We start from the raw sequence: 12677 nt of genomic DNA, 5'->3' as shown, positions 1-12677 counted from the left end.
GGACAGAGAGAGGGAGAGACAGACGGAGAGACAGAGGAAAGGATGGACAGAGAGCGAGGGACGGACAGAGAGGGAGGGACAGACAGAGAGACAGAGGAAAGGATGGACAGAGAGAGCAAGGGACGGACAGAGAGAGGAAGGGACAGATGGAGAGACAGAGGAAGGAACGGACAGAGAGCGAGGGACGGACAGAGAGGGAGGGACAGACAGAGAGAGGAAGGGATGGACAGAGAGACAGAGGAAAGGATGGACAGAGGGAGTGAGGGACGGACAGAGAGAGGGAGGGACAGACAGAGAGAGGAAGGGACAGATGGAGAGACAGAGGAAGGACCGGACAGAGAGAGCAAGGGACGGACAGAGAGAGGGAGGGACAGACGGAGAGACAGAGGGAAGGATGGACAGAGAGAGGGAGGGACAAATGGAGAGACAGAGCAAGGACCGGACAGAGAGAGCAAGGGACGGACAGAGAGGGAGGGACAGACGGAGAGACAGAGGAAGGACCGACAGAGAGAGCGAGGGATGGACAGAGAGAGGGAGGGACAGATGGAGAGACAGAGGAAGGAACGGACAGAGAGAGCGAGGGACAGATGGAGAGACAAAGGAAGGAACGGACAGAGAGAGCAAGGGACAGACAGAGAGAGGGAGGGACAGATGGAGAGAGCGAGGGACGGACAGATGGAGAGACAGAGGAAGGAACGGACAGAGAGCGAAGGACGGACAGAGAGAGGGAGGGACAAACAGAGAGACAGAGGAAGGACCGACAGAGAGAGCGAGGGACGGACAGAGAGAGGGAGGGACAGATGGAGAGACAGAGGAAGGAACGGACAGAGAGAGCAAGGGACAGACAGAGAGAGGGAGGGACAGACGGAGAGACAGAGGAAGGAACGGACAGAGAGAGCAAGGGACAGACAGAAAGGGAGGGACAGATGGAGAGAGCGAGGGACAGACAGAGGGAGGGACAGATGGAGAGACAGAGGAAGGACCAGACAGAGAGCGAAGGATGGACAGAGAGAGGGAGGGACAGACGGAGAGACAGAGGAAGGACCGGACGGAAAGCGAGGGACGGACAGAGAGAGGGAGGGACAGACAGAGAGACAGAAGAAGGAAAGGACAGAGAGAGGGAGGGACGGACAGAGAGACAGAGGAAGGAACAGACAGAGAGAGGGACAGACTGAGAGACAGAGGAAGGAACGGACAGAGACAGCGAGGGACGGACAGAGAGAGAGGGACGGATGGAGGGAGGGACTGACAAAGAGAGCAAGGGATGGAGAGAGGGAGGGATGGACAGAGAGAGGGAGGGACGGAAGGAGAGACAGAGTGAGGGATGGACAGAGAGAGAGGGACGGACAAAGAGAGGGAGGGACGGACGGAGAGACAGAGGAAGGTACAGACAGAGAGAGGAAGGGACGGATGGAGACACAGAGGAAGGGACAGACAGAGAGCATGGGACAGAGAGAGTGAGAGACAGAGGGAGGGATGGATAGAGAGAGGGAGGGACAGACGGAAAGACAAAGGAAGGGATGGACAGAGAGCAAGGGACAGATGCAGCGCCCCCACCGCCGCAGGGCCGAGGGGTACCCGGTACCGGGCCTCTGAGTCTCTGCTCTGGGGTTGTCACGGTGGCTAGGCCCGGTCCGTGACCCTGCTGGTGGGGAGGCGATGTACAGTGAATGTTAGATGTGAATGGTGGATAGTGGTGGTGGTGCGGTGCAGTAAATAAAGAGACACCAGGTTGCAGTCTCTTTACCTCTTTACTGAAGATCTCTGGGTCCTCAGTCCGGAATCCGGATAACCAGGCTGCGCAAGTCCGGCCGGTCCGATGGCACCTCCAGAGTTCTCTTTACAGGTGGAAATCTGTGCCTTCCTTCTAGCGCTATGTGTTGTAGTCCTTCCCTGCTGTGCTTACGGGAAGTCCCCACAACTGTTGTGTCTGTTTCTTAAGTTCCCTCACAACACGATTAGTTGATGTTCTGCTAATCCTCCGTCCCTCCCTGTTGTTACGGTTAGGACGGCACCCGTTTGACGGGTAGGCTCGGAGCTCTTCCGGGACCCTAGAGTCGCCCCTCTCCACAAGTTGCCCCCCAAGACTGCATAGGTGATTTAGGTGAGACAGCCCGCCTGAGACTGACTGTCCTGCCGTAGGTTCGAAGTATTGCCTGAAGCTGTATATAGAAATACTTCCTTCGGCGTTCCGGCCACCGGTTGTTTGCGCCTCAGTAGGATGTTGCCTCGGTCTTACAGCACGACCCCTACTGGTATTCTCCTTCTTGCTTTGATCTCGTTTCTCACTCAGCACAATCTATCTCGCTTCTAATCCTTCCTTGGGCACCGCCGCTATGCTGAGCAGGCACGGTCCCGTTACGTTCTTTCCTGTAGCCAGGCCTCTGTCAGGATCCCACCCCTGACAGGGACCCTACCGAATCTTCCCCTGCAACACCCTCTGCCACAAGGTGTTGCCTGGTTCCAACCCAGTCAGCTTTCTGTCTAACTTCCTGCCTGACCCCCAGTTTTACCGGTATGTGAGGAGTGGCCTAGTAAATAGAACCCTTAGCTCCCCCTGGAGGCCCGGCGGTGAAATGTATTGGTGTCTGTGATACCTGCTCAGATGAACTCCTTCAGTGCCATCAGACATACCATAGCTCCCCTTAGTGGCGGAGCCACAGTACTGCAACGACCAGGACTCTGGGGCGCTGCACTCCCCCCCGGTTAAATCCAGTACTCCGGGACTGGGAAGAAAACAACAATACAGGTTAGCAAAAAGACATACAATTTGTTGAGTGCAATAACAATAAGTATACTTGAACAGAGCTTCCCTTTAAGGGAGGTGAGGACACTTGAACGTTACAAACATGGTTAAATATCATAGCAACATGCTATAAGTAACTTTTCTTACCCAACCGGGTATTCTACTTAGTACAAATTCTTGAACAATAATTTAACATTGCCTTTAAGGACGTACACTCTGAATCCGCTAAAGACCTTCTTATAATCATATTATAAGGCAATTTAACTTTTACATTCTCCTTCTTTAAATCTGCAGGACCGCCTGTCCTAACGGCACCAGACCTACTGCCTCTCCTTTCTTACAGGACCGCTCCTTTCAGCTCGAGCCTTCTGTCTTTTCAACTACTATACATAGTATAGAACATAACATACTTTCTTTCAGTTTAAGAGCACTGAGCCATCTCTATATGGCTCCTAAGAGGACTCACCACTAACCCCTACGAGTTCACTTCCTGTCCTCATTCTTCTATTAACATTATTGAACATTTCTTACAATCAACTAATTAGGTACATTTAACTTTCACATATCAACATCATCAATACTTTCTTTTTCAAGACATTATTGCCATTCAACCATCTTAAGGCAACACTGTTCATAAGTGCAGGATGCGAACATCCCCTTTAAGAGGGGACCAAGTCTGTATGAAGTAGTGCAACTTTTCAAGCTGCAAGTCTGTATGCAGTGCAGGTTCCAAGAACCGTATCTTCGCAAAGAGTCCGTTTTTTTATATAAAACCAGTAGGGAGCACCTTTAAGAAGGTGCAAACTATATACAAGGAGTTTGTATCATGCATTGTTCATGATTCAGCAGTTCTTTGATAACTTGACAAAAGTAGAAAACGAACACAAAGGAATAGCGATCCCTTTAAGAGTAACCCTAGACGGGTTTTAGCAGCAAAACAGCAGGAAACAAACAGTTAACTATTTACAATCTTCGGTTCTCCGAGGTTTAGTTGGACGGCTTCCAGGGCTGCACCTGGCACTTAACCCTTCTTGGCCTGGGAGAAGTGAGGTCCAGGGTTACACCCAGTGCCGGACAAACGCCGTTAATCCGTCTTTCATGTACGGTTAAATCATGCACAGCGATGTAGGTCTGCGCAACTTGAGTATTGGCATTTGCTGCAGCAGAGGTAGCGGCTGCTGCAAGATCAGTCACTGGAACGGAGTCAGCAGCTGTGGCACTAGCAGTCACTGGAGTGGTGTCGGTCGTCAGGGCAGGGTCATCCTTCATACCTGCTTCAGATGCGGTCCCTCTGGTGCCGGTCTGCTCCGTCTCCACTGGGGTCTGGAACGCTGGTTGCGGGGCCTTGTGCTGCGACGTTGTCATCTCTGTTTGCAGCACCTCGCTTTCCGGCAGGGTCTTGCTTTCTGGCTTCGGAGCGCTGGAACTTCTTTCTTGCTCCGGACCAGATGAGGCTGCCGACAGACTTCTGGCGAGGCTCCCGATGATGGTCTCCTTCCACCCGGCCTCAGTGCTCAGCTGCGTCTGCAGGAGTTGGTGGGTCAGCTCGTCCGCTCCGATCTGCAGGAGGTCAGCGTCAGCTGCGGAGGTCTGGCTGCAGTGCCTCTCCGGGTAGCTGGGGGAGTCCTCGGCTCCGACCCCACGCTCCGGCTCCAGGCGGCTGGCCATGGCGTCCTCCTTGTCGTTGACTTCTTCTTCCTGGTCCTTTTCCCGCTCTCTCCTTCGTGGGCGGTTTCGTTTTCGTTGTCTCCGCCCTCCATTGAGGATGAAGAGGCGGATCTCGGCTGCTGACAGACACGTCCTCAAGGGGCAGAAATACTTAGACTGGGCGGCCATTGTCTTTCGCGCTTTTCAGCTTGTTTACGCCTACTTCCACGCCCTTCTTCTTCTCCTGCGCTCTCCTCAGCGCTGTAATGGCGGCGGTTTTGGCGGGAATCGGCAATGCACAGTCTTTGCAATAAGTCACAGTCCAAGCACAATAAATCACAGTTCCTAGGCACACATGACCTGATTCTTCAGGCTTAAGTAGATCCTGTTCGTGACGCCAAGTTGCAGCGCCCCCACCGCCGAGGGCCGAGGGGTACCCGGTACCGGGCCTCTGAGTCTCTGCTCTGGGGTTGTCACGGTGGCTAGGCCCGGTCCGTGACCCTGCTGGTGGGGAGGCGATGTACAGTGAATGTTAGATGTGAATGGTGGATAGTGGTGGTGGTGCGGTGCAGTAAATAACGAGACACCAGGTTGCAGTCTCTTTACCTCTTTACTGAAGATCTCTGGGTCCTCAGTCCGGAATCCGGATAACCAGGCTGCGCAAGTCCAGCCGGTCCAATGGCACCTCCAGAGTTCTCTTTACAGGTGGAAATCTGTGCCTTCCTTCTAGCGCTATGTGTTGCGGTCCTTCCCTGCTGTGCTTACGGAAAGTCCCCACAACTGTTGTGTCTGTTTCTTAAGTTCCCTCACAACTCAATTAGATGATGTTCTGCTAATCCTCCGTCCCTCCCTGATGTTACGGTTAGGACGGCACCCGTTTGACGGGTAGGCTCGGAGCTCTTCCGGGACCCTAGAGTCGCCCCTCTCCACAAGTTGCCCCCCAAGACTGCATAGGTGATTTAGGTGAGACAGCCCGCCTGAGACTGACTGTCCTGCCGTAGGTTCGAAGTATTGCCTGAAGCTGTATATAGAAATACTTCCTTCGGCGTTCCGGCCACCGGTTGTTTGCGCCTCAGTAGGATGTTGCCTCGGTCTTACAGCACGACCCCTACTGGTATTCTCCTTCTTGCTTTGATCTCGTTTCTCACTCATCACAATCTATCTCGCTTCTAATCCTTCCTTGGGCACCGCCGCTATGCTGAGCAGGCACGGTCCCGTTACGTTCTTTCCTGTAGCCAGGCCTCTGTCAGGATCCCACCCCTGACAGGGACCCTACCGAATCTTCCCCCACAACACCCTCTGCCACAAGGTGTTGCCTGGTTCCAACCCAGTCAGCTTTCTCATCTAACTTCCTGCCTGACCCCCAGTTTTACCGGTGTGTGAGGAGTGGCCTAGTGAATAGAACCGTTAGCTCCCCCTGGAGGCCCGGCTGTGAAATGTATTGGTGTCTGTGATACCTGGTCAGATGAACTCCTTCAGTGCCATCAGACGTACCATAGCTCCCCTTAGTGGCGGAGCCACAGTACTGCAACGACCAGGACTCTGGGGTGCTGCACAGACAGAGAGCAGTAGGGATGGATGAAGACACAGAGGGAGGGATGGACAGAGAGCGTGATGGATGGACGGAGAGACAGAGGGAGGGATGGACAGAGAGAGGGAGGGACGGACGGACAGAGAGAGGGAGGGAGGGATGGACAGAGAGAGGGAGGGAGGGACGGACTGAGAGATGGATGGACAGAGAGACTGAGAGAGGGAGGGACGGACAGAGAGGCAGATGGACAGAGAGAGGGAGGGACGGATGGAGAGACAGAAGGAGGGATGGACAGAGACAGCGAGGGACGAACAGAGAGAGGGAGGGATGGACAGAGACAGAGGGAGGGATGGACAGAGAGAGGGAGGGACAGACGGAGAGACAGAGAGAGGGAGGGTCGGACGGAGTAATGGACGAACGGAGAGAGGGAGTGATGGTTGGAGAAAGGGAGGGAAGGATAGACGGAGAGAGACGGAGAGAGAGGGAGGGATGGACTGCGGGAGAGATGGAGAGAGGGAGGGACGAATGGAGGGAGAGATAGATAGATAGATAGATAGATAGATAGATAGATAGATAGATAGAATACCAGGGCGCCTCTTACCTGTCTCAGAAGTGGTTGCAGGCGTTGCGATTTCCTTGCCATCGTACAGAGTGAATAAGGTGATGCGATATTCTGTTCCCGGCCTTAGACCGGTGATGTCATACTTGTTGACTGTCGTTGGTAGGTTCACAATCTGCGGACTCTTTGTGCCCCCTATAATATATCCATGGTTGGAGTGAATCTCCTGTTTCGTTCTTTAGGCTTTCCTTCTGACCCCATAGTTATGTACTTACCTCTCGCTCGTCTCCATTCCAGCCGGTAGCCTGTAGCTTCAGGGATGAGATTCCACGTTACCTGGATGGAGGTCGGACTGTCGGCAAATGTTCTCAGCACCTGAACAATCCCGGAATCTGTAAGAGAAGGATGGTACGGCAATGCTGTGTGCAAATGGAGAAGACTTTACTGCCGCAGTCTGTTAGCATAACCATATATTGTATCAAAAGCACAATTGTTCGCAGCGTCACTGGCCCAGAACTAACAGCTCGGAGCTCTGTTGTGAACTCTGTTTTTGGGCTCCCTCTTGTGGTCACAAGTGGTACTGTGTGAGTGCTGTCTTTGGGCTCCCTCTGGTGGCTCTTTGTGTCATTCTGCAGGTCTGAGGCTGGATCAGCTGTCTCGTTATCTGTTAGCTGGTTTCCTATTTAGCTCACCTGGACTATCAGTTGTTGCCTGCTGTCAATGTCTTCAGTGCTATTTTGGAGCTCTCCTGCATGCCTTCGTTATCAGTCTCTTCAAGAGAAGCTAAGTTTATCTTTGGTCATTTTTTTGATCATCAGTGTTCATATGTTTCTTGGTTTATTTTTGTTTCCTGTCCAGCTTGCTAGTATGTGATTTCCTCGCTTGCTGGTAGCTCTAGGGGGCTGAGTTTCTCCCCTCACACTGTTAGTTGGTGTGGGGGTTCTTGTATTCTCAGTGTGGATATTTTGCATAGGGTTTTTTACTGACCGCACAGTTCCCTATCTGTCTTCTGCTATCTAGTATTAGTGGGCCTCATTTGCTGAATCTGTTTTCATTTCTACGTTTGTATTTTCCCCTTACCTCACCGTTATTATTTGTTGGGGGCTTCCTATATCTTTGGGGTGATTTCTCTGAGGCAAGCGAGGTCTTACTTTCCCTCTAGGAGTAGATAGTTTCTCAGGCTGCGTCGAGACGTCCAGGATTTTAGGCACGTTCACCGGCTACCTTTAGTGTGTATGGTTAGGATCAGGTTTGCGGTCAGTCCAGTTACCACCTCCCTAGAGCTCGTGTCTATATTGATTAACTTAGCTAGTCCGTTTTGCGATCCTCAGCCACTAGGATCATAACAGAGCTCTGTACATGAGGTGTACATGAGATAACTGTTGCGTTTTGGGGACATTAATGTTATATTTAGTATGAATCTTTTCTACCTGTTTTGACCCTGGTGGACACAGCTGGTCCTTCTGCGGCTCCAAAGAGTGGGCTGACGGATATGGTGTATTCAGTGCTAGGCTGGAGATTCTGGATGGCATAAGAAGTAACGGCTGGGCCCACATCAAAATCTTTGGTGTCTTCTCCTGCAGAGAAAAAGGAAATATGTAACATCACTGAATTTTTATTAGGTGTATGAAAAGTTATGCATCCTCCTAATCCTTCTATATTATTTCTAAGCACTCTTTTTCGGTGATTACATTGTATCTCCATTCATACTGCACCCACACACACAAATGATACATCATTTGAAAGGTAAACTTGTCTCCTTCAGCAAGAAAATAGCCAAACAAACCTCACATCTACGATATGATCACAAAATACACTTTAAACATTAGTTTTCATAAACCTGCAGTAAGGAAAAATGACCTGCAGGTGGCACCAAACTACCCCAAAGCATACTACCACAAAGCTGAAACAAATCCTAAAATTTGGCTTGGGGGCTTTCCGAACTCCTTGCCCAGCCGATTTCAGGCAGGTACATATAAAATATTTGCTACATATGTGGAAGTAGAATAAAAGTAAAACTTTACCTGTTTAAGACTTCAGCTTTAAAACTGAAGATATAAATGAATGCAGCCTAAAAGGGACCGGACAGGTTCTGAACCATCAGATTTTTCATATTATTGGACAGTCATTGAAAGTCTGTCTTCCATCTAAGGTTGCAGCTTATTGGTGACCTGGAGTCACCTCTGGTTCCAAGTAAAAAACTGCCGCGTCAACCAATGTGCGAAAATTTCGCACGGGCCAAGTAGTACCCTTTATAATTCAATTCCTTACTGTTTTCAAGATCTCATCACGCACTGTTCCTGATCTAGTGCTGGTGGAATAGCCGTGATTTCACACAATGTATCTATGTAACGAATTGTTTGGAATCTTAAACAAAACAACAGCCGGAATCTGTCATCTGTCCTGGAGCTTTTACTTTCACTGATACATTGACAAACAAGGAAAAAGGTTTGTCTCTGCTTCATGACGATGGGTTCAGTATAGTCCATTACTAATACACATGAGGTACAGTATATATATTCTTAGACATGGTTCTATTTATATGACGATTGTTACCATGTGTTTTTGTTGTTTGAGTATTTTTGTTTTCACTGATACATTGTAGCAAATGTAAGAAAAGATGAGTGACAGTAGGACAAGGATATATGGGCTGCCTATATATGGCAAACGTGGCCTAGGACAACCAACCTTACATGAGCCACTAATTACATTGATTGAGTAAAGCTAATTGGTGCGCATTCATGCATTATGGTGCTACCAGTGTTTCCAGGGTCTTCTAAGTAGACATTTTTTTTAATTTAATCTTTTATATTTTGATAGTAAAAAAAAAGATTCTGGAGCACTGACCTCTCTATAGTTACACCACTGATAATAAACATTCCTAATATTGTGGCCTCTATAATTCAGATAGCCCCATTTAGGAGCTGAGCTGCAATACTGAACACAGCCTATGGTACAGAGTGGCGCTGTTTAGGGAAAAAAAAGCTGATTATTTTTTTCTATTCTGCCTTTTAGCTATTATAGGAAGGGATTATTTTCTAACAATTAGAACTGTAATCCATTGGATTTGGCTACTAAACTGGGGCTAGAAGACTACTGTGGCTGCAAGACAAGACGCACGACCAAGTATTTTATTATGCTGCTGCTACATTGAGGCGTAAAGCAGGTGAATGGGGTTGTATTGTATTGCAAGTTGTACAAAAATTGACCCATTTGGATCTTTTGAAGTTTGCTTATTGCAGATGCAATAGCCTAAGGGTCACAATGAAACCCCCATTCACCTGTGTATATATTGTATCAGATGTACGTAATGGTCTATGGCCTCACAACTTAGCCTAATTAATTATGTGAGACTGGCGACAGCAATTCTTAGAGAAGTCACACAAATAAAGATATTTATGCAGCTTGTCAATCACAGATAACTGGCATTAAAGCCTAGCGCCATTTTACCTTATGCATATTATGGGGTGAGAATGACTATTTATATAGTAGAGGTGCGTCACGGGGTTGTGTGAGGACGGCCGGGCCCCTGTTCTTTCATGCCGCTCTCTTATTGTTTTACTATTCTTTAAATCTACCTTTGAATGGCTTCCAAAAATTCTTTCCAACTCCTCCGTGAGCCAAGCAGACAATTGCTGGCAAGAGCGCGGGCTCCGGGAGGTGCGAGCCTCTACCCCGCTCCTATCAAAGGCACATTCCTAATACTGAGGGGTAACGCTTAGAAGCCTGCGATAAGGGAACAGGTTAATTACCTTTGTCACCATCTGTAGGGCAAGAATCTAGAGGAGGATGTCTCCCCTACTCCTTCTGAGGAGTCACACAGCCATTATAATACCCATTATAATCTGCCTCCAGGAGACATCACAAGATAGGGGTCACGGCCAAGGCCAGGTGACTGTTATAATGCTATAGTTTCAGCATCACATAATGCAACCAAAACACAGACAACCAATTATTGCAACCAATTATTATTTGCCTCCAATTAATTAACGACAAATGAAGCAACTTTGTAACCAGTCCTGATTTAAAAATCTCCTACCGCTTTGTGTATACAGCTTCTATGCAGACCTATGCATCTCCATGGTAACAGACTACATGAAACTCAGTGTAGTCTGATCTTTCAGTCATAGTCTCTTCCATCTGTCCTCTACTCCTACCAAATATACTGTATATTAGCAAATGTAGAGGTAACAGATGGAACCAATTGGGGCTGCAGGGTCAGACTGCGGATCATCTTCACTCCTTTTTTCTTCCACTTCTCAATAGAGAAGCAGAGGACCCTCTAAATCTAAAGTAGAACCCCCCCCCTCTACTTATTAGATTATGGCACATACAGAACTGTTGATATACATATATCTCAAATCAGAATATTCCTTCAGTTATTATGTGGCCCAAATCACAAAATTTGGCGCTCAGTCCAAAAAATGTTCTGCACCTCTGACACATAAATCTGGATGTATATAAACAAAGAGGGATTTTATTCAAAACTATTTGCTTAGTTGCTTCATTTTTTTTTTCATTTTAGAAGGAGAAGAACAATAGAAAAAATGGTTGCAAAAGAACAAGATTTAAAGGTGTTGTAACTAGAGGCAAAACTAGAAGAGTCAGGGCACCAGTGCAAACTTTTCAATGGGGTTTTGCTCATCACTGCTGGGCCTCCTGTAATGTTGGCAGCTCTGACATCCTGACCCCTCACTTCCTCCAGATTATCACCAACTAGTGCCATCCACTCTAACAGCACCCACACTGGGCGAGTGGGGGTGAGTGGTCCCCAGCCAGTGCCATCCACTCTAACAGCACCTGCACTGGGCGAGTGGGGGGGAGTGGTCCCCAGCCAGTGCCATCCACTCTAACAGCACCTACACTGGGCGAGTGGGGGTGAGTGGTCCCCAGCCAGTGCCATCCACTCTAACAGCACCTGCACTGGGCAAGTGGGGGGGAGTGGTCCCCAGCCAGTGCCATCCACACTAACAGCACCTGCACTGAGCGAGTGGGGGTGAGTGGTCCCCAGCCAGTGCCATCCACACTAACAGCACCTGCACTGGGCGAGTGGGGGTGAGTGGTCCCCAGCCAGTGCCATCCACTCTAACAGCACCTGCACTGGGCGAGTGGGGGGGAGTGGTCCCCAGCCAGTGCCATCCACTCTAACAGCACCTACACTGGGTGAGTGGGGGTGAGTGGTCCCCAGCCAGTGCCATCCACTCTAACAGCACCCGCACTGGGCGAGTGGGGGTGAGTGGTCCCCAGCCAGTGCCATCCACTCTAACAGCACCTGCACTGAGCGAGTGGGGGTGAGTGGTCCCCAGCCAGTGCCATCCACACTAACAGCACCTGCACTGGGCGAGTGGGGGTGAGTGGTCCCCAGCCAGTGCCATCCACACTAACAGCACCTGCACTGAGCGAGTGGGGGTGAGTGGTCCCCAGCCAGTGCCATCCACTCTAACAGCACCTGCACTGGGCGAGTGGGGGTGAGTGGTCCCCAGCCAGTGCCATCCACTCTAACAGCACCTGCACTGGGCGAGTGGTCCCCAGCCAATGCCATCCACACTAACAGCACCTGCACTGAGCAAGTGGGGGTGAGTGGTCCCCAGCCAGTGCCATCCACTCTAACAGTACCTGCACTGGGCGAGTGGGGGGGAGTGGTCCCCAGCCAGTGCCATCCACTCTAACAGCACCTGCACTGGGCAAGTGGGGGGGAGTGGTCCCCAGCCAGTGCCATCCACACTAACAGCACCTGCACTGAGCGAGTGGGGGTGAGTGGTCCCCAGCCAGTGCCATCCACACTAACAGCACCTGCACTGGGCGAGTGGGGGTGAGTGGTCCCCAGCCAGTGCCATCCACTCTAACAGCACCTGCACTGGGCGAGTGGGGGGGAGTGGTCCCCAGCCAGTGCCATCCACTCTAACAGCACCTACACTGGGTGAGTGGGGGTGAGTGGTCCCCAGCCAGTGCCATCCACTCTAACAGCACCCGCACTGGGCGAGTGGGGGTGAGTGGTCCCCAGCCAGTGCCATCCACTCTAACAGCACCTGCACTGAGCGAGTGGGGGTGAGTGGTCCCCAGCCAGTGCCATCCACACTAACAGCACCTGCACTGGGCGAGTGGGGGTGAGTGGTCCCCAGCCAGTGCCATCCACACTAACAGCACCTGCACTGAGCGAGTGGGGGTGAGTGGTCCCCAGCCAGTGCCATCCA

General features: G+C 50.5%; 1 protein-coding gene across 6 annotated transcripts in view; it reads right to left on the bottom strand.

The window, feature by feature from the left end:
* The window catches only part of COL7A1 (collagen type VII alpha 1 chain), a 150485-nt gene that overhangs the window by 92075 nt on the left and 45733 nt on the right, over positions 1–12677 (bottom strand). For all 6 annotated transcript variants that reach the window (XM_077276530.1, XM_077276528.1, XM_077276532.1 and 3 more), the window contains 3 exons: positions 7914–8060; positions 6759–6875; positions 6526–6678 (listed from right to left, as the gene is read on the bottom strand). In XM_077276530.1, the coding sequence (XP_077132645.1) occupies positions 6526–6678; positions 6759–6875; positions 7914–8060 (417 nt within the window). The remainder of the gene's footprint in view (positions 1–6525; positions 6679–6758; positions 6876–7913; positions 8061–12677) is intronic.

Source organism: Ranitomeya variabilis, chromosome 8, assembly GCF_051348905.1.
Source record: "Ranitomeya variabilis isolate aRanVar5 chromosome 8, aRanVar5.hap1, whole genome shotgun sequence".
NCBI classification, from domain to species: Eukaryota; Metazoa; Chordata; class Amphibia; order Anura; family Dendrobatidae; genus Ranitomeya; species Ranitomeya variabilis.
The sequence above is the reverse complement of the archived record's forward strand: the minus strand, read 5'-3'. Positions and strand labels throughout refer to the sequence as shown.